This window comes from Oncorhynchus keta, chromosome 31 (assembly GCF_023373465.1).
Source record: "Oncorhynchus keta strain PuntledgeMale-10-30-2019 chromosome 31, Oket_V2, whole genome shotgun sequence".
Lineage (NCBI taxonomy): Eukaryota > Metazoa > Chordata > Actinopteri > Salmoniformes > Salmonidae > Oncorhynchus > Oncorhynchus keta.
Genome location: NC_068451.1, coordinates 9,438,056 through 9,460,118, shown reverse-complemented (window position 1 = coordinate 9,460,118; position 22,063 = coordinate 9,438,056). Strand labels below are relative to the sequence as shown.

The 22,063-nt window shown below is 42.1% G+C and overlaps 4 protein-coding genes across 5 annotated transcripts in view; all 4 read right to left on the bottom strand.

Annotated features, from left to right (window-relative positions):
- The window catches only part of LOC118364041 (gamma-aminobutyric acid type B receptor subunit 1-like), a 55,596-nt gene extending 48,194 nt beyond the window's left edge, over positions 1 to 7,402 (bottom strand). Inside the window, exon 1 of one of the 2 annotated variants that reach the window (XM_052489518.1) lies at positions 7,268 to 7,402. The gene's annotated coding sequence lies outside the window, so the exon portion shown is untranslated. Of the gene's footprint in view, positions 1 to 1,192; positions 1,688 to 7,267 lie in introns of those variants that run through there. The other variant, XM_052489515.1, reaches the window with a different exon arrangement.
- LOC118364357 (SH3 domain-binding protein 5-like) lies at positions 2,187 to 9,703 on the bottom strand. The gene is made up of 6 exons (XM_035745838.2): positions 8,948 to 9,703; positions 8,696 to 8,758; positions 8,349 to 8,477; positions 7,965 to 8,129; positions 7,268 to 7,441; positions 2,187 to 4,288 (listed from the first exon to the last, which is right to left on the bottom strand). The coding sequence occupies exons 1-6, from the start codon at positions 9,200 to 9,202 to the stop codon at positions 3,728 to 3,730; spliced, it is 1,347 nt and encodes a 448-aa protein (XP_035601731.1). The 5' UTR covers positions 9,203 to 9,703; the 3' UTR covers positions 2,187 to 3,727.
- An 882-nt stretch (positions 9,704 to 10,585) lies between these two features.
- On the bottom strand, positions 10,586 to 13,602 carry LOC118364356 (alpha-1,3-mannosyl-glycoprotein 2-beta-N-acetylglucosaminyltransferase-like). Its single transcript, XM_035745837.2, has 3 exons — positions 13,359 to 13,602; positions 12,089 to 13,017; positions 10,586 to 11,941 (listed from the first exon to the last, which is right to left on the bottom strand). Exons 2-3 carry the CDS (start codon positions 12,704 to 12,706, stop codon positions 11,243 to 11,245), a joined length of 1,317 nt encoding a protein of 438 aa, XP_035601730.1. The 5' UTR covers positions 12,707 to 13,017; positions 13,359 to 13,602; the 3' UTR covers positions 10,586 to 11,242.
- Positions 13,603 to 18,585: 4,983 nt separating this feature from the next.
- LOC118364354 (E3 ubiquitin-protein ligase RNF183-like) lies at positions 18,586 to 21,012 on the bottom strand. The gene is made up of 2 exons (XM_035745836.2): positions 20,807 to 21,012; positions 18,586 to 20,175 (listed from the first exon to the last, which is right to left on the bottom strand). The coding sequence occupies exon 2, from the start codon at positions 20,067 to 20,069 to the stop codon at positions 19,131 to 19,133; it is 939 nt and encodes a 312-aa protein (XP_035601729.1). The 5' UTR covers positions 20,070 to 20,175; positions 20,807 to 21,012; the 3' UTR covers positions 18,586 to 19,130.
- Positions 21,013 to 22,063: the final 1,051 nt, after the last annotated feature.

The window sequence follows — 22,063 nt, the reverse complement described above, 5'->3', positions numbered from 1 at the left end:
AAAGCTCCACCGTGAGACAGATGGTGGGAAGGAAGGGAAGGGTAGTGAAGGAAGACAGACACTGTTGGATACTTCATTTGCATTATGGTGTATTTTTAGAGCACTAACAAGAGCATGCAGGAAGAGACAAACACGGAGAGAGAGAGAAAGTGGGTAATGCAACGAGAAGCATGTGTGAGACAGAGAGAGAGAGAGAGAGAGCAAGCAAGCGAGCTAGAGAGGGACAACACAGTGGGAGACACTCCTCACACACTGAGATACATAAAAGCAAACTGTGAGCGAGGTATGGATCAGACAGATTAGAATTTATCAAGCTAGCCAGTTTAATAAATATTATGGTAATATCAGTGGCCTATATTAAATCAACAAGCTGCTCTATATCTTTAGGTGCAGAAAGAATCATTTCTACACCATGGACAGCGGATGTGTCTGAACAAAGAATTCCAACTGGGACGAGCATAGAGAAACATATTTCAGGACCATGGACAGCAGCACCCACGGCATCACAGAGATTTATCTAAGCCAGAGACCAAAACGGCGACACAACATTCCATCCAAGAGATGTAGTTTATTTATTAAGCAAGCCACATCTGACATGCTATTAGAGAAATGCTAAAGCAATGCAAAAATAGACATATGTTTACAATGGTGCGCAGGTGGATTTAAACATCCAAACACGTGCACTGGACTGATATTGCCTACAAACGCTTTAATGAGGGTAGCTCTTAAGGTGCCACCAATAGTAGGCTACCGGTAGTTGCTGGTCCGTGTTGACACGGCCGGGAATCCTTGACGGCCTATGGAAGAAGGCCAGCCCTATATCCGTTTGCAGAATTCAGATTTGAGAAGTTCGGATTTCATGTCAATTCTAGGTTGCCGTTCATTCCCATAGCATAAATACATTCACTGAAAACGTGCGCAATAAATCTAAAGATAAACTAACGTCATTAATAGGTGGGACTGTGTGTTATATTATGCTACGATAATAAAAAACAATGTAAAGTCGTTGCTGCTTGGCGAAACCTGTCATTTACGAGAATACAATTACCAAAGGCTAGAGTAGACCTGTCATCTGAATACAAATATAATACAAACAGCCACATTTATGCAATCTTGATTCATTAGAATTATACACCATTGTTTAGGTTGCATACTGAGTAAGATATTGTAGCATGTAATAATGTGTACTTACAAATACTTTCGACGCGCTCAGTCAAGATGACCGTATGTCCATCGGTTGCGACTCGTTTGAGATCACCCAAATGTCGAATTATTTGGTCAAATGTGCTTCTTTGCAACGTATTGTATGGCTATGTTTGTATGGCTATAAATGGCAACCCGGTCCCCGTGCATAGCGTATACATTGAATGTCAAAAACAACCGTATTAATCACTCTATTGCCATCTACTTTAATTTCGTATGGTGAAAAGTCAGAAACGAAAAATGTACATATAAATACACGCATTATGTACAATCGCTTCCCCATGTACGACGAAACACCGAATCCTCACACTCCCTCCCTTTTGCTCTCTCCCTACAATCTCCAGCTAATTCACGACGTCATGATAGAGACGTACGTAGGTAGGCCTACCGTGCGTAAAGTCATTTTCTCACGCACACATCTCCTTTTCAAAGATGCATGTTTACGTATTGGGCCACACCAGCAAATCGTGATCTTAGCAAATCGAAGAGTTTTACATTTATGATAAACGTTATGGAGTTATCCTAATCGGTTAAGTATTTATACGCAATAAGAAATATGGAAGATTCCCAATACATGCACTTTATTAAGCCAGTATTAAGCCTTCAGATCCTATGTCAATAAAGGAGGCATACATAGTTTCTACATTGAGCCTCTATTTTCAGCGTTAGTAACACCAGAGATGTTCTTATAATACAGGATTTGGTACCCCTCTCCCTCCTCTTCTCCAGACATCTATTCCTGAGAGCACAGTCTCCTTCATATTTATATCCTGTTGAATAATTGAAACAGGGGGATAAAATAACTCATCTCTTTTCCTGTCTCCTTCCAACTCTCTCGCTTTTTCTGCAAACCCCATATTCTCCTCTTCTTCTAAATCTGAAATTTAGTATCACATCTTCATCCTTAGGTAGTGTTGAAGTAGAGTATGAAGTAGAAGACAGATTGCAAAATACAACATATTGGGTCTTAAAATGGCAAAAAGTCAAGATTCCTCTTATTTTATTGTTTATCTGTTAGATATTGCATACATGTAAATAACAACAGTGAACTGTACTATATAGCTGGGTGACATCACACTACTGCACCACTTAATGAATAAATAAAGAGGAAGACATCAAATGGACAATAATTGAAGGGTTGAAAGCATAGAAATACAATTGCTAGTCATTATATTTCTATGGCTGAGAGAATGAGGGGAAGAGATGGATATATTGGAAGTATGTAAAGAGCGGGACAGAGACGGAGGTCGATTCAGGAATACAGCAGATAACCAGCATTAAATAAGATCCCTTTAAAATAACTATACAAAGACATTAAAATAAATCTGTACATTTCATTATTTTCTCTATAAATGGTGTAATTATACACAAACTTACATTTAATCCATTGACTACATTCCTTGTACCCTCCACTTTGCCAAAGCAGTACACAGACAACATATTCAAATTAATAAAATAAATCCAGGCAAAACAGAGTTAGGATGACTCACAGATGATTCACATTTCAAATTAAACATATGGTCAAAAGCATGTCCTTCATGGGAGTATTTCTCAACTGTTGACCACAGTTTAATACTGTATACACAGATCTGAACAGTGTGTTATTGCAGCCAGTGCTATGCTGTCTTTGTTTGCGTAGTACTGTGTCAAGGACAAGGCACATTTCAGTTTACGACCTAGGAGGCTCTAAAGAAACAATATATTGGGAAATTTTATTTTAAAAAAAATACAAAAACAAAGGATCTTAAAATTATGGGCTTAAAATTGAAACAAGTAAAACATAATATTATGCCAGCGTAATATTTTATGAACAATTTATAAAAATGTTTAGTTAGACCTGAATACTAGTACACATATAATAAAACTCTAAATAAATAGTCTGGAGTGCTTTCTGTCATCAAGCAAGTTGTCAGAATGGAGTTTGTAACTCTCTAGTTTGTTTTGGGGTCCTATTGATTTGAACCCTGAAACTAGGTTTTCAGACTATGTACAAAAAACGAATTGTTCTTGCACTTTTTACAATACGCGTTTACATTTATGTCCTAAAATAAACAATATGAATTCACACTTACTTTTTTGTTGCAAAAGAACATTGATTTTATCTTACACCAGAAATTCAGTTACTACCGTTTAGATTGAATAGGGCTCCCAGTTGTCATTTTTATTGTAGTCTCTTACTTTGATTGTTCCTTCATGCACTAGGACATACGTGTCTAAGGTTTCGTTATTGCCAGAATAAAGGAAGTAAAGCAGCTAATCTCAGAGGCATGTACAGTCTAGGAGTTTCAGTAGTGTTGTAATATGATGCAAAACCTGTCAGGCTCCTTATATTTTCAGGTCTTGTCAACGTACCTGTGCTTCGCTACTACTGAATATCATACCCCCCTGTTTAAAATGTGTTACTTTAGATACAGCAGATCAGATTTTCCTCATATTTTATATTTTGGTCTTTTGCCAGGATAATGAGCTAGCTCGACCGGACACTTGTTTTCAATTGATAAACTATAAGCGATAAGGACAGCTCTCACAAGCTGAAGCTCCTGTGATGTTGCTTCAGGAACTGCTGTTGGCGCTGCATTTGCCCTTCCCTTCTTTCCCTTCCTCCTCCTCTCTCACTCTCTCCATCCTCCCCAGGCAGACTGCCCACATCGCTAAATTCTCCGAGGTGTTCGATGGAATCGCATTTCTCCAGGTCAGAAGCGATGGTCTGCAGACTGAAGACAGAGAGGGAATCTGACCCTGCTCTCTCTCCATGCGTCTCGGGCCTCTCTCCCCCGCTCTCCCTGTATTTCTCCACCAGCCCAATTTTCTTATCCACCACGCCGCTTCTGTTCACCCTATCAGTCTCCATTGCCCCTCCTCCACATGCCCCGCCCTCGTCACCACACACCACACTGTCTGACTCCGCCCCAATAGGGGGACTCCGCCCACCACAGGCCATGGTTTGTCCACCATCGGTTTGGTCCCGCCCCCGCTGAGCATGGATGGCCTCGCTGATTTGCTCCAGGTTGTGCAGGGCGACAGAGTAGCGATTTTTCACTTTGGTCACTTGCTCCTCCAGCTGCATCACTTTGGTTTTGTGCTCCTGAAGTCACAGAAAACCCAATATGATGGAGAGAAAAGACAGAGCAACATACAATATTTCTTCCTCCTTGGTTTGAGGCCAAACAGGTGGAATGGTATCAAATATACCAAACACATGGTTTCCATGTGTTTGATGCCATTCCATTTCCTCCGTTCCAGACATAATTATGAGCTGTCCTCCCCTCAGCAGCCTTCACTGTTATACATCATATACAGTGCATTCGGAAAGTATTCAGACCCCTTGACTTTTTCCACATTTTGTTTTGTTACTGCCTTATTCTAAAATGGATCAAATATATTTCCCCCCCTCAATCTACACACAAGTATTCAGACCCTTTACTCAGTACATTGAAGCACTTTTTGCAGCGTTTACAGCCTTGAGTCTTCTTGGGTATGACACTACAAGCTTGGCACACCTGTATTTGGGGAGTTACTCCCATTCTTCTCTGCAGATCCTCTCAAGCTCGGTCAGGTTGGATGGGGAGCGTCAATGCACAGCTATTTTCAGGTCTCTACATAGATGTTCAATTGGGTTCAAGTCCCGGCTCTGGCTGGGCCACTCAAGGACATTCAGAGACTTGTCCCGAAGCCACTCCTGCGTTGTCTTGGCTGTGTGCTTAGGGTCATTGTCCTGTCGGAAGGAGAACCTTCGCCCCAGTCGGAGTTCCTGAGCGCTCTGGAGTAGGTTTTCATCAAGGATCTCTCTGTACTTGGCTCTGTTCCTCTTACTCTTGATCCTGACTAGTCTCCCAGTCCCTGCACCTGAAAAACAAACCCCACAGCATGATGCTGCTACCAACATGCTTAAACCGTAGGGATTGTGCCAGGTTTCCTCCAGACGTGACGCTTGGCATTCAAGCCAAAGAGTTCAATCTTGGTGGTTTCATCAGACCAGATTCTCATGGTACGAGAGTCCTTTAGGTAACTTTTGGCAAACTCCAAGTTTGCTGTCAAGTGAGTTTACTGAGGAGTGGGTTCCGTCTGGCCACTCTGCCATAAAGGCCTGATTGGTGGAGTGTTGCAGAGATGGTTGTCCTTGTGGAAGGTTCTCCCATCTCCACAGAGGAACTCTGGAGCTCTGTCAGAGTGACCATAAGGTTCTTGGTCACCTCCCTGACCAAGGCCCTTCTCCCCCGATTGCTCAGTTTGGCCAGGCAGCCAGCTCTAGGAAGAGTCTAGGTGGTTCCAAACTTCTTCCATTTAAGAATGATGGAGGCCACTATGTTCTTGGGGACCTTCAATGCTACAGACATTTTTTGGTATTTTTTGGTACCCTTCCCCAGATCTGTGCCTCGACACAATCCTTTCTCAGAGCTCTATGGACAATTCCTTTGACCTCACGGCTTGGTTTTTGCTCAGACATGCACTGTCAACTGCTGGACCTTATACATTGGGCTCCAAAATTACTGGCACGCCTGACTGGCAATACTTTAAAATAAACAAACAATACTTTAAAATAATTAGATATAATCTCAAAACACCAACTTGAGAAATACTGTAGTTTATTTATTTTTTTAATTTTACCCCCTTTTTCATGGTATCCAATTGTTAGTAGCTACGATATTGTCTCATCGCTACAACTCCCGTACGGGCTCGGGAGAGACGAAGGTTGAAAGTCATGCGTCCTCCGATACACAACCCAACCAACCGCACTGCTTCTTAACACAGCGCACATCCAACCCGGAAGCTAGCCGCACCAATGTGTCGGAGGAAACACGGTGCACCTGGCAACCTTGGTTAGCGTGCACTGCGCCCGGCCCGCCACAGGAGCCCCTGGTGCGCGATGAGACAAGGATATCCCTACCGGCCAAACCCTCCCTAACCCAGACGACGCTATGCTAATTGTTGATCTCCTGGTCGCATCCGGATACGACAGAGCCTAAATAAATTTAATCAAGATCAAGGTTTCATAATTATTGGCACTCCTCATTTAGTACTTAGTGCAACATACCTCTGGCAAGGGTAACAGCATGGAGTCAATTTGTAATGTTTGACAAGGTTAAGGAACACATTTGGAGGGATTTTGGACCAGATCCTTTCAAGATCCTTCACATTCTTGGGTTTGAGCTTATCTCAGCTTCAACTCAGCCCACAGGTTTTTGATTGGATTGTGGTCCGGTGACAGATGGCCATGGCAGAACATTGATTTTGTAGTCACAGAACCATTTCTGTGATCTTGAGGTATGTTTTGGGTCATTGTCTTGTTGGAAAGTCCACCTACTGCCTTCTGGCAGAGGCAACCAGATTGTCAGCCAAAATTGCCTGATACTTGGTGGAATTCATTATGCCATTCATCTTAACCAGTGCCCCTGGACCTCTGGAATTAAAACAGCCCCAAAACATCACTGACCCACCACCATATTTCACCGTGGGTATGAGGTGCCTCTCCTTGTATGCATATCTGTTTCAACGCCAAACATGCCAATGCTGTATCGGACCAAAACGTTCAATTTTGGTCTCATCTGACCAGAGTACCTTCTTCCAGACATAATTTAAATGACGTTTGGCAAACTCCAAGCACTTGCATCTGTGTCTTGGGGTCAGAAAGGGCTTTCCTCTGGCAAACCTTCCAAAGAGCCTGTGGAGGTGGCGTCAGATGGTGCTTTTTGAAACCTAGTGACCCCAAGACGCCACCAAGGCCTGCAATTCTTTCAGTGATTCTTGGGGATTTTGTTGCTTCGCTCACCATCCTCCAATTTATATTGTTTATATTTTATTATGTATTGTTTGTGCATTGCCAGTCAGGGGTACCAGTAATTGTGGAGCCCACTGTATAGACAGGTGTGTGCCTATTTCTGTTTTTTTATCAAATGTACAAAAATGTCTAAAAACCTGTTTTCACTTTGTCATTATGGGGTATTGTGTGTAGAATTAATTCATTTAATCCATTTTAGAATATGGAAGTAATGTAACAAAATGTGTAAAAAGTCAAGGGGTCTGAATACTTTCCAAATGCACTGTATATTATATATCTATGTACCTCAAGTATGTAGTTGAACTGGGCCTTGAGCTCGAAGTAAGGTTTGGACTTAACGATGGCCCTCTTGAGAGATTTCTGCAGGGTCTGGACTCGAGCCTCTGCCGTCTGACAAGAGTGGGTGACACGCATGTGCTCCCGTTCGCTGCGTAGGCGCTCCTCCTCTGCCTCGTTCACCTTGCACACAACCATACAAAATGTTAAGATGGGAAAACACAACAATCAGTATCCTAACCCCCACCAACCTAACAAAATAAACTGCCTAACTAATTGAAAGCAATCCAATTAAAAATAGAGTTTAGGCATAGGAGAAAATAGCTCCAGTACCCAGGGGGTGGGGAATGGTAAGGAAAATACTGATTCAATGTATTCCATATCAGCCACCTCAAATAGCCTACACATTGATGACGTTTGATGGAATGATATAGAATGCAACACTGGTAGTTGCGGTTTCCCATGTTGCCTTGGAGGTAGCATAGTTGACCAATATCCTGCCAAACAAGGCTAACTGCCAAACTAATTTTAAACCAGTTTTAGTTATGGGGGAACATAGCTACTTGGCGGTGGGGTGGGGATTGTAAGGGAAATACTGATTAAATGAATACCATATCAACTCGCTCACATACTAACTGATGAACATATTTAGCATTTTATTTTGTATTGATGCAGTTATAGCTGTATCTGGGATTTCCCCTGTTACCTTAGAGGTAGCATGGTTGAGCATCTCCTGCCAGGTGGGGTCCAGGGTGTTCCTGCCGTCAGCCATGAGGCCCTGCTCTGCCACGTACACCATCTCCCTGGCAGCCGTGTGCATGGAGACGGCCCGCTCATAGCTCAGCGCCGCCTTCTGGGTCTCCTGTTGAGCCTGTGAGAGGGACAGCCAATCAGATACTGAGAAAACAGTGCATGCAGTTGCACAGCAACCAACCACGTGGGACAAATGATCAAACTGTTGTTGAGATTTGAGAAAAGTGGGACGAGCAGGTGAATGGCAAATACTGCACCGAGTCCCATATTTTGTTTCAGTGATAAAGAACTCTTGAAATGTGTTGTTGCAAATACCACAGCGCATGTACAACAGTACCTCCTTGGCAAGTCGACGAGCCTCATAGTAGGGCCTGGCCTTCTCGATGCAGGTACCAAGCTGGGAGCTGTGGGCGTTCAGTTTTCTGGCTGAGTCTGTGAGGATCTTCCTATAACCCGATCTGGCATCCTACACATATACAAAAGGAATTCCTAATCAGATTTCATTGTAATGGGCATTTCTGATAATTTAAAGCATATTTTCCAGATTAACAATGGGTTTACAGCATATTATGGGAATTGAAAATGAACTGACAATTGATTCTTTGGAAAAAAAACTGATCAGTACGGAAAGGGGCGATGTATGGGGCCAGATTTATCATGGGAGAAGTGATGATATCCACTTACATCCAAGTGCAGTTCGAGTTGGTTGATTTTTACACTGGCCTCGTTGAGGTGTTCCAACTCCTCCTGGAAACAGAAAATATATGAGGGAGCACAGAAGGAAGCCGATACTTTGATTAGTTGGTTTGTAACAACACAATCAGTTAATATCATGCATGCAACTAATTTCGTAAACCGTTAGCTACGTCTCATAGACCAGGAAATCCCATTGAGATTAAAATGTATTATAAAAGGGTTCGGTCAATTTTTCGCCACCTGAATTCTGGGATCCAATTCCTCTTCATATGGGCTGTGTAGTTCACCTTCGTTCTTCTCTTTCTCTGTACACTCTTCTCCCTCGCAGTTGTCTTTCTCTTTTAGCACCGTTTCAGCTGTATCTCCATTAATTTCCTTGTCATTTGGTTCCCCGCCCTTCACCTCAGCATCCGCACCAGGCGTCTCTTCCCTCAATTCGCCCACTTCGGGGTCTCCGGAGCCGGCTGGGCTCACACGCAAACCACCTGGCTCCATTCCAGGCCCAGTTAGCAAGCTAACGTTAGCTAGCCAAATAACGGTAACGTTGCTTCTCTTTTTAGCCAACTAGCGATGTGTTCTAGCCAGTTACAACTGCGTTTTGTATGTGTGAGAATTTGATTATGACCATAGGGGGGAAACTAGTTTGAGAGACAGCAAAGCCCGACTATCTCTGGCGTTTCTAGTGTATCATTCAATCCCGCTCGTTTAGCCACAACACAGGAGACTAACGACGTGACGATACTACCAGTACAGTAGCTAGCTCTATAAAGCTACCTTACGTTGCATGAAAACAAAACATTATTTAAAAATAAATTGACTGCAAATAATGGACATTGAAATTACATCTAATTGACAACAAATAGTGTTTTTTCATCACCAGTAGTCTCTCCATCTCTCCCTCCACCGTTTGCTTGCTAGCTAACCTCGGCTCTGTTCTTAGCTAGCAAAACAAAAGGTAAATAGAGAACGCTTCCCTCGTCCTTTGGTTTGAACTCTTATTGGTTCCGTAGCCATGCCTCATCTTAGGTTTGAACTCATAAGGGTTCCGTAGCCAGACTTGGCTTTCAGAAGTCTCCAACCTGCACAGGCAGTCTGTTAACATTTTGTTTGTAAGTCAATTTCTATCGTAATAACAACGTAATTAATTAATTTTAAATGTTAAACCATTAGACATATGTACGGGATACACATGGTATGCCCCATCCAACGAAATGCTTACCTGCAGGTTCCTTCTCAACAATGCACAATAAGAAATAATACGACCATAAAGTAAATGGCTAAGTAGAATAGAATTAACAAGTATAATACAGGAAGGCACAATTTATAGTAAAATATTTACGTGTTTTGGGGGAAGTGGGAAGGGTGGGGCAATTGTTTAAATTGTTCAGTATTTAGTTTCCTTATGTGAGGTGGAGATCATTCATTTGAAAAATATATACACTGAGTATACGGAACACTTTCCTAATATTGAGTTGCACCCCTCCTTCCCACAGTTGTGTCAAGTTGGCTGGATGTCCTTTGGGTGGTAGACCATTCATGATACACACAGGAAACTGTTGAGCATGAAAAAGCCAGCAGCGTTGCAGTTTTTTACACAAACCGGTGTACCTGCCACTATACCCCGTTCAAAGGCACTTCACTTTTGTCTTGCCCATTCACAAGATGAATGGGATTATAGCTTTCACCTGGATTCAAATTAAATGTTATTGGTCACATACACATATTTAGCAGATGTTATTGCGGTTGTACTGAAATGGTTAGTCTGTCATGGAAAAAGCAGGTGTCCTTAATGTGTATATACAGTATATTAATATGGCAAAGAAACCTAGGCAGAAACAAATGGCAAAGAAACCTAGGCAGAAACAAATGGCAAACAGAGGTGATTGGTAGAATTTAATTCCCAAAATTACATAACATACAGCATTTGTGATGTGTGTCTTGCATTTAAATAAATACATACTTCAGTAGCCATCTCTTTGGGAAAAACATTAAGCACTATAATAACCAGGTTAAAATAGTCAAAACATGACAAAAAAAAAAAAAAAACAGTTCTCCAAAAGATGAACTAAATATTGTGAAGCAATTATACTTTAGGACAAATCACGAGTTGACCACCACCATTATTGAACACATCACAGATATATTTTTCATCTGACATAAATTAGTAACAGATAGGCTCCCAGAAATTGCATACAAGATTGAGAATAATCAAAGTGGATGTTGCATTGAATTTCATGTGCATGATTAGAGTATATAAAAAAAAAAGAAATCTTTGAAAATAATGACCCTACCCTACTATCCCAACCCCACATTGCAAAAATATATTCATTTGAGTGTATGAAAAAACCTGAGAAGTATGGGGAGAAAATCAAACATCAGAAATGGAAGACAAAGGATAGGCAGGCATCTGTCATAACGGTTTCACTATAGCTTAAAGCCAAAGGTCCACATCTGGCATTCATTGGTCTCACTTCTGTTGCCATAGTACTAGATGTAACGTAGAGTCCTTTCCTCTTCAGTCCATTGTGTTTGTCATCAACTCCAGGTTGGGTCATATTTGCTCCATCCCGGAGGGGGTGCCAGAAAGATTCTCCTTCCCCTTGACAGGAAACTGACTACTCCCCGATACCCTGTCCGTGGGACCCCTGACTTCAAGTCCTCCATCACGCCCAGGTTTTTGGCCAACACTTTGAAACCATCTTTACTTGAGTAGTGCAGACAAAATGGACCCGCTCCTTTTAACTGTCCCCGTTGTACCTCTTCATATTTGACCAAAGGTGCACTGTAAACCTGCTTCTCAAAGATCTCCTTGTATTTCTCCTCCTTCAAGTAAGCCAGATCCAACTTGGTAAAAGGCACAAATTCACTATTCAGTTTAATGTAGCGTAGGTATTTGTCATAAAATTGGCCTAGGCTCACACCTTTCCGCCCAAAGGTTAAAGTTCGGGATATTTCGGGTCGAATACAGGCTCGATCTCTGCGCTGATCTGGCTGACGCATCCAGTCGTCCCAGAATGCACCAGGCCACTTGGGCTCCAGCTCTACCCAGAGTTCCTTGAGCATCATCCAACCCAGCCCAGGGAAGAAGTCTGTCCTGTACAGGAGGTCTGCTTTACCAGGGTCGACGTAGCCGTCTCGGCCATTGTCATTCCAGGCAGACACACACCACAGAGACCGGTCAGATTTCAGGATTGGGTGAAGGGATCTGAAGTACTCAAAGAAGTCTGGTGCCACCTAGTGAGAGAATGAAAAACAATGCTTTTTTTTGTTCAACTGGCAACTAGAGGATGTAAACAATGATGAGCATAAAACAAGTGGATTTAACATTTCACTTTATCACATTCAGTACATATTTCATGTCAGAGTAGAGAAAGTTATTACCTCCAAATCATCTTCCACAATAACAACAGAGGAATGTGAAAGAGAGTTGAACACCTGGTTGAGAGCCCAGCGATAGTGCCTAGAGATTTTGTAGTAGCCCTGGAACTTCTTGTGTTCTGGTCTCACGGCAATATCTGACAGGTCTGGTTGTTTCAGGTGAGTTACCTGACTGCCATAAGAACCAATCACCTGTGCAGTCTCTGCATGCCCACAGTCCTGGCTGACTATAATTGGGTAGAGTTCAGCTGAGGGGCGGTACTCTAGGAGTTTGTCCAGGCAGCGTTTGACAGTAACCCTGTTACAGGCTATAACCAAGATGGGAATGACCACTTGAGGGGGGCCAATTCTGCTGGCACCATTCTCATTGGGTTGTTCCCATAGTGACCGATGACCCTGTATCTGAAGCAGGATTTTTCTCTGCATTTCAAGCTCTGCCTCAAAGGCTTCTGCCATGTGGATCACATCCCCAGCCAAATCAGCCCCCCCTCGTCCTCCATCCATATCCCTCTCCTCTCGACCAGACAGGGATCGGCCCCACAGATAGAGGACCACGATGGCATTCCAGGCGACAAAGAGAAAAACACCACAGAGAATAGCAGAGCCGCTCTTACGGAGCATGGCCCAAACAACTTAGGAGGGAAAGGAAGTTTGTAGGACTGGGTTTGTAAAAAACAAGTTTCACTAAAGGAATGCAGAACGCAAAAAGGACATGTGGAGAGGACACTTAGTTGAAATATTATTATAGTAAAGTAATGAACACATAAGCAAGTAAATAGAATGAGGTAAAACCGGAGTCAAAAAAAGACAAGGAAGATGTATAAGGTATGAGGGAAAAATTGAGGGAGAGCTGGATTCATCTTGGACAGGAGGTGGGTGAGCTGGTTAGGGGATGAAAGTGCTGTTCTTCAGTTCATACCTTCCATGTCAATCTGAAATGATGGATATAGATAAAGCACAGGGTTCAAGAGCTAGTCATTTAACAAAGTCACTGTCACTTACATTAATAGAGTATAAAACTATGAATTATAGGCCCACTGTAGATAGTTGGAGGGAAAGCCATATTAGGAAGGTGATAGTCTTAGGCTAATTGATTTTTTTTTCACCTGTAGCTAGCTCTCGTCACGCACCCCCGGAATGCGAGACTTACTTTATTTTCTGAGTAATCCATCCATTGTTTAAAAACTATATTGGAACTAGGTAATCTTTCGACCGAATTGCTTTGGAAGCTAATGTTAGACAGAACATTTCGTTCCCAGAAATTAGCACTTACCTCCAGCTTCCTAACGTAGAACACATTCGGTCTCTGCAGCCATTTCTTCCTTCGTTTCACTAAACTCTTCGATGACAGTATGCAGGATCAATAAAGCAAGTGAAGGGGAAATAATGTATCGATGTCACACTTTGATTTTGTTTGTGTTTGTTATCAAATCAACTTAATTTCTCGCCATATGTTTTCACAAGACTGCAGACTTCCGGATAGCACATTTTTACCGGAAGCCCCGCCTTAACCGTCACCTTGAGAATTTATCCAACTGTACCAAATAGGGCTGACCGAATACAGTATAATTCATAATCATCAAACTGTATCAAACTGTGTACTAGTCTTAAGCCTATTTTAGATACATATATTTTGGAGCAAGGTTTTTTTTTATCGTGTTCTTAATGTTAATTTATTTTCCCCAAAATATTTATAGTCCAGATATTTTCATAATTCATGAGTGTCTTACATGGTAAAAAATAATCCTTTATTTTTACAGGAGTTTTTCGTGTTTACAAATGCAAAAATATTGCATTCAGCACAAGGGCTGTAGGCCTTTATTGGTCATATGCCTACTTACCATTTCAGTAACTAATGGAAACAACATGCAATCAATTATCATACATTACAGGATCATCTAAACGTGCATAGGCTATTACATTCTAGATAACAAAATATACCATTATTCTTGGTTATTAATCAAAAAGGCAAAATATGGCTTCAGGCCAATAAAGATACATATAATGTTACTATACAATCACAGTTGACACCTGTCTAGAATCAAAAGAAGAAAGTTGTCAATGGACTTAGATCTCATTCTTGTAAGGCAACCTGGCATAGTTATGCAACAGGATAGGCTTATATAGTCTATCACACACCCATTTGTTTGCACCTTTAGTCATGTGATAATAGATTCCTAACACCTTTGTGTCCGTGACAATACATGGAACATGTTGTATTTCATAAGGTGTGAAATTATACACTGAGTGTACAAAACATTAGGAAAACCTGGTCTTTCCATGACATAGACTGACCAGGTGAATACAGGTCAAATCTAGGATCCCTTATTGATATCACTTGTTAAATCCACTTCAATCAGTGTAGATGAAGGGGAAGGATGTTTAAGCCTTGAGACAATTCAGACATGGATTGTGTATGTGTGCCATTCAGAGGGTGAATGGGCAAGACAAAATATTTAAGTGCCTTTGAACTGGGTATGGTAGTAGGTGCCAGGCACACCGGTTTGAGTGTGTCAAGAACTGCAATGCTGCTGGGTTTTTCACGCTCAACAGTTTCCCGTGTGTATCGTGTGCATCAAGAATGGTCCACCACCCAAAGGACAACCAGCCAACTGTGAGAATCATTGGAGTCAACATGGACCCGCATCCATGTGGAACACTTTTGACACCTTGTAGTCCGTGCCCCGACTAATTGAGGCTGTTCTGGGGGCAAAAGGGGTTGCAACTCAATATTAGGAAGGTGTTCCTAATATTTTGTACACTCAGTGTACATACACAGCAAACCTGAGGACCAATACAAGACTACAAACAATATAGAGTATCAGGATAAATCAAAAGAGAGTTAGATTGATTTGATGGAGTTCATAGCATAATTATTTCCTGAACAATATTGAAACAAATCTGTCAGATGTTTTGTTTATTTCTAATAATCATCAGAGCTAACAGAGATCTTTGGCTTTCATACAGCAAAGCGATTGTCAAAACAACTGAGTGACTTATCAACTGATAAGAAAACATGTCATCGTCCTGCGTGTCTCAAAGTCAGGTGCTCACAGTTCATCGCCTTTCTGGAAGTCGCATACAAAGGGCTTTGAAAATATTAAAACAGCAGGTACACTACAGTGTGTTTTCATATTGGACATTCCACCCTGGGGCCTGGGAGAATCGCCTATGCATATTTGTGTGTGTGTGTGTGTGTGTGTGTGTGTGTGTGTGTGTGTGTGTGTGTGTGTGTGTGTGTGTGTGTGTGTGTGTGTGTGTGTGTGTGTGTGTGTGTATGGGTGTGCACTGCCCTCTGAGGTCCATTGTTCAGGAGATTGGTGTCAATCAAAGGCTGTTAATCAAATGGACTTCCACTTTGTCCATTCAATGACTCACCCTGCAAAACCGAACAAAAATAGGCTACATTGTGAAGCGTATTGTTTTGGACATATTTGTCATTCCATTGGGGTATGGTTTTCATTGGGTATAGCACACCACTTTTCATTGGTTCAGGCACAGTAAGCTATGGCAGAGGCATAATTATGAAATCTCAATGTTCTTCACTCACCTGTTGAGCAATACTTTTGACAGAGGTGCTTTTTCCTCTGATCGTGGTCTGTCCTTCCATGGCAGCTTCACCTACATCACTTGGCCTGGACCTGCAGAACACTCCCAGTTTCACATGCATTATTTCAGACACATACATGGTGAAAAATATGCATCTGTTCTTCAGAGTAGACCAACCATTTAGGATAAAAGCAGGGATCATATTTTCCTCGATTTCCTTATTGTGCCAAGTTATGGTCACATTCAAAACGGCAGGGGAGGTTTCTATAATTTTGTCCCAATTTATTTTTTTACGTCATTTTAAAATTCTTTCACATTGGGTAATTTTTCATTTTGGGCATTTGGCATATTCAAGGAACACGGGACCCCTGGCGCACAAATTATTGGCTCCGAAATCTTTGTTTGACAAGTATAATTTACCGACTCATAATCTCTCGTCTTGGTGTTCGACTCAGGTGTATATTCCAAAAACACTCAATTTCCAAACTCAAGTCGTTCTTGAAAAAATTATTTCCATGTTGAGGGAGTTCGTTTTGGCCGCACGGAGTCGCATACCGCTACGCAAGCCAATCCGAGGTTGTATCCCGAGGTGGTAGGCCGCTTCTTGTTTGCTTGATTCCTGGCTAGGATCTTCCCACGACACCGTAGAACAGCGGATAAAGCAGAAGCTGAAGGGGTAGAAACCATCGTTGCCGATATTCTAGTGGTGACTGTCCGCAATGTTAATTCTATTCAGTCACACATCTACCATTAACTTATGCAAGCACTGTAATTCAAGAGGAAAACATATCCATGTTTGATGACATAGTTATTCAACGCGAACACTCACACGGTTAGGCCAATATCCAGTTTGCGTCAAGGGTCTTTCTGGACCGGGGTCTGGTTTACCCAAGCAGAAGCTCCGGCCAGGCCGGGGTCGTGAGTATACTTTGTCAACGAGGGTGGGTCAATGTCCATAGGCTACAAACTTTTTTGAGAGGAATGGCGAACGAGGTTTGGTCCCTGCACAAAGTTTAAATAGATTGCATAAAACGGGTTTAAATTGATTAGAATAGAATGGCCTATGGACAATTTATATAAAGTCACAATTTACAACACTTATAGCATTATGTCTGGCTTACATAATGTCAAAGATTTGAAAATACATTAATAAGGATTGTTGTGTTATCTTTCTGGGAAGATGTAAACACCACTAATCTGAAATAGTTGGCCCTATTGTATGTCCCTCCTATAAACACACACACACACACACACACACACACACACACACACACACACACACACACACACACACACACACACACACACAGAGAGAGGGTGATATCAATGCTATGTAATTACAATGTACCTGCCTACAATATGTGCATAGAATTACTTGCTTTTGCATCACTGAATAGAACTATAAAGTGGGAACCTTATAATGAATATGTTTACCGTAATAATTACTTACCATGATGAATTTACCATAAGAACATAAAATTAAATATAGGTTGGACTGGTGAACAGTGGTTGAAATAGACTTATGTCAATGCCAACACCTGCTTGTAAAAAAGGCAAAGACATACTAGCATAGCCAGATTAGGTCAAGTGATGGTCCAAGCATCAGTAAAGTTTTTCGTTGTTTCAAAATGAGTCTTGTTCCCTCACCACAATATTCACTTTTAGGTAACCATACAAATTGTATATTTAAATGATTAAGAGCATATTCCTTAAACAATTAATAAAAAGCTTGCATGTTTTACAACATAATTTGTAAGTCGCTCTGGATAAGAGCGTCTGCTAAATGACTTAAATGTAAATGTAAATATGCGCTTAATCATGCTGTCAAATGTCACCGCCTACTTTCCATTTTGAATGACTTGCATGCAAGGTGCACGGTAAGAGGTTTGTCTGTCACACTGACAACCATAGAAATGAAAACATAGCTACTACAACTAGAACTAGTCATGAGTGACACTGTTTCACTGATACATACACTGAGTATACCAAACATTAGGAACACCTTCCTAATATCCCCTTTTGCCCTCAAAACAGCCTAAATTAGTCAGGGCATGGACTCTACAAAGTGTTGAAAGTGTTCCACAGGGATGCTGGCCCATGTTGACACCAATGCTTCCCAAAGTTGTGTCAAGTTGGCTGGATGTCCTTTAGGTGGTGGATCCTTCTTGATATACACAGGAAACTGTTGAGTGTGAAAAACCCAGCAGCATTGGAGTTCTTGACACAAACTGGTGCGCCTGGCACCTACTACCATACCCAGTTCAAAGGCACTTCCATCTTTTGTCTTGCCCATTCACCCTCTGAATGGCACACATACACAATAAATAAATACATGTCTCAATTGTCTCAAGGCTTAAAAATCTTTTAACCGGTCTCCTCCACTTATCGAAACTGATGGAAGTGGATTTAACAAGTGACATCAATAAGGGATCATAGATTTCACCTGTATTCACCTGGTCAGTCTATGTCATTGAAAGAGCAGGTGTTTTTAATGTTTTGTATACTCATATCTTTCAGTGAAATGTTAAAACAGTACACACACACACACACACACACACACACTGAACCTGTCAGGAAATAGTATATTCAAGAAAAAGAAAAGAAAACTAAAAGAAAATGATACTCTAATGGGACTAAAAGAGGAAGGTGCGACCAAGGTGCACATGTCATGGAACGTTACGCCAGACAAAGATCTTATCAGAAATCAAATCAGCACATTTGGTTTAACTGTAAGGCAACGGCATGTAACATGGCACTGGGCCTATTGGAAATGTAATCGTTCTTTTCAGGGTGGTAGGATACCTCTGCTATGGCAAGAGAGACCTATTCCATTGTTATTTTTTATCTATTTTTTTTTAACAAATATATTATTCTTATTTGAACTCCGTATGTATATTCATATTTTGTATGTAAACACACATTAGTTAGACATCAATGAATGTAAAACAAAATCATGAGCGGAACATTTTTACTTTGCGATGTAAAGAATAAGATAATGCTCTGTGTAATCAAAAAATTCTCCATGGCAGACTTCAGTCCAATTACATAATACACAACTTTTTAATGAATTACATTTCCCCAGACAACATCCATTGTCCACTCTCACTTCACTGCAATAGCTGTCCCGTTCACATTTGGGTAAATGTTCCTTGTTCATGATGTGTATACTGCAGGAAGGAAGACAAAATGGTGGATAAAAAATAACTCTTGATACACTTTTCCCATTAGTAGTGCATCAGTCCTTCATAAACAACATGGTCCTTGTTATGTATTGACCCCAGTTGAGTGTGCTCTAGTGCTTTCAGGGTCACCTTTCTTTTCAGTTCATTCACATTTTCCTCGTAACTGAGTATTAGTAAAGAAAATGAAATGGCAGATACTAGGGTCACTGACAATCTTTGTCCTCTCAAAACATCAGAGTGATTATCTCCTCTGGTCTTACTTCCATTCATCCCACCACCATCCCCTCTTTTCCTCAGGGTATTTGACCCCCTGGTTAACCGGCCTGTGGTTGGCTGGAATTCCCCTGCTGCGGTTTGCTGCCGTTGTGGAGGACCTCATTGGGCATGACCATGAAGGCCAGGACGCCCATCAACATCAGCGCCACGGCGATGGTGATGATGGACGCCATCACAGTGTAGTAGCACTGGTCCGAGCGGAACATCCTGCGCAGGCGACCTCTGACCCTGCTAGGGGGGCGACCCACATCCACGACAGTGGCGAGGCCCTGGTCCATGGTGCCCAGCTGGAGTTCGCTGGAGGCCTGTCGGTCCTGCTTCTTGAGAGTGGGCAGTGTGAGGCTGGACTTGGCCAGGCTAGTAGTACCAGGAGGGGGCTTCTTGAGGACCAGCTTGCCCTTGCTGCGCTTGAAGCGCACGGACAACGCCCTCTGCATCTCTGGAGGGAGTTTGCGGAAGATGTCCTGGTTGTTGCCCAGCTGGGGCAGGTTGCGGCCATGGGGCAGCTTGGTGAGCTCTCGACACACAGGGCAGGAAAGAGACTTGAGCTCTAAGGAGTTCACGTTGATCCGGGCCAGGCACTCCAGACAGAAGGTGTGCCCGCAGGAGAGCAGCTTGGGGGTTTTAAAGACGTTGTTGTATTCGCAGAAGCAAACCACGCACTCAGTGTCCTCCATGTCATTTTCCTGGGGGTCAGACTCCTTCCGGTTGCTGTCATCTCCATCCCTGTCTTGCCTCCTGTTCTCCTCGCTTCTACCACGCTCTCTCCTCAAACCTTTGTCTCTCTTTCGCTCCCTCCTTCTCCCAGATCCCCCTCCTCTCTCTGAGTCAGTGCTCATGGACCTACGCACCTTGGTGGATTTCTCCTTTTTCTCCTTCTTGATGCTGTCTTTGCTGTCAGGTTTGGGTTTGACGTTGGGCGGCTGTTTGGCCCCGCAGCCTCCATCGGCACCCTGTCTTTCCCTGTCGTCACTCATGGTGGACAGAGATATGCAGAGGTGCTGTGATAGACGTAGCTGTGATGGCTTCAGTCACGATGGAGAGTGACAGGAAGTTCTGGTTTTTCACGTCTCTCCAGAGGATCTGTGAGGGAATGTGAGATAAGGCAATTGGTTTGTCACAGAGCTAATTTAGTTCAGGCAACATAAAGAGCATAGGGAGTGCATTTCTAGCAAGGACGCAACAAAAAGTACCTCTTGTCTAGCTCAAATAGGTAAAGACAGGGAAATATAGTTTAGTCTATGAATATACTGTAACTCATTACTTGCCATAAAATCTATTGACTAGAATTCAATTTGCACAAGCCAATGCTATTTTTGAGTTGTCATGCTGGGTTCCATGTCCTCTGCTCGTTTGTGGATATGGATGAGCCATTGACAAACAAGACACAGCCAATGGTCTGTACGACTGTGTCAAATGTAAATGACATTTGAACTTATTGACCAGGAACATGTTCAAACAGTCTTGGTGTTCTGAACAGTAGAGCTGAAAATGCTGAGCTACTGAAATGCTAAATTCACATACTTTAACAAATTATCTAGTAGAGGAAGTCACTATGGGATTTTGTATCAGTTACTCAACAAAAGTTGCCTTAGTTGTAACAGTCATCAACAACATTGCAAACTATTAGCAAATAGTGCTAAGCAAGAGTATGGGAGAGTGTGGTACATTGAGTTCTCACAATGCCAAGTTCATCATGATCATGAACACTTACCTGTGGCGGTAGCATGTACCAGTCCGTCAGAGATGGTCCTTCATAGAGTACTTTTCCAGTGGAGAAAATCCCATTCAGTGAGTCCCTTGCATCTCCATTGAGACAATAACATGCCAAGTGGACCTTACTCCTCTAGTTTTCCCCCTCTTCTCTTAGCTCTCTCCTTTCCCTTCTCTCTCTCGAGACTGTAAATCTGTGTACGGTATTACCTCTTTATATTCCTCCCTCATCCCTCCCTTTTCCATTTGCAACCTCTCACTCCCTCTCGTCTGACCAGTCGTACCAGTTTATTTGGCATTTAAACCACTGCCTCAAGTTTGTGTGCATCTCTGGAATGTGAGGGTAAAATCAATACTGTTATCGCATGATGCTTTTGTATCTCATTGTGTGTATTTGTACATAGTTTCTGGAACCTGTAGAACTGTAATGTGGGTAGTCTGGGTACCGCTGCCAGATAGTGTTTTCCATGTCTGTGTGTGTAAACATTTGAAGTTTTCACGACACGTCAATCTTTGCGTAAACTGTATTAACATGTCCTTGATGCTCATTTATCTCCAATGGCCACTACAGTTGTTTATCATCTTACTTTAAATCCCCCATTCCAAATGAACGTTTTGACATTCTACAGACTACAATGTGGAATGTGTTCGTTTCCTTGTCTGCTGTGGGGTCAGGGAAGTGTTCGGCTGCACGGAAAACTCCACTCGACTCTTGAAGCAGTACACCTAACTGTCCACTGCACTGCAGCTCATGTCATGATGCGTACTTGTCATACCTAAAGTGTTTTTGTGGCATCAGACTAAAGCTTCACATGCAGGTTTACCATAATGACATGACAAACAGGATCCACCCAAAACTCACCCAGAACTAAAAATGTGCAAATAATTTCATTCACAAAGCCCATTTAGGTAAACTAATGTTGAAAGGGTTGAAGAATCAGCCATAGAAGTGCATGTAATCTGGATTTCTCATTTCATTTAGCAAACTTAACAGATAATAGAAACAACCCACTAACAGCAGCAGAGGAATTTTCTGTGGTTTCTATGACATTAGGTTTAAAAGTCCAATGAACATCAACCAGATTATTAGTGTTGAATGATTTGCTAATTTAATTCAGTTGAAAACATTCTTGAAGCCACTATAGTCAAACTAATGATGTGCACATCATCCTGAGATCCCATCACGCTTCAGTTGTTTGAATTTGGTTGTATCCATTGGCTGATCCCAGAAAATCCAAACAACCCATAAAACACACAC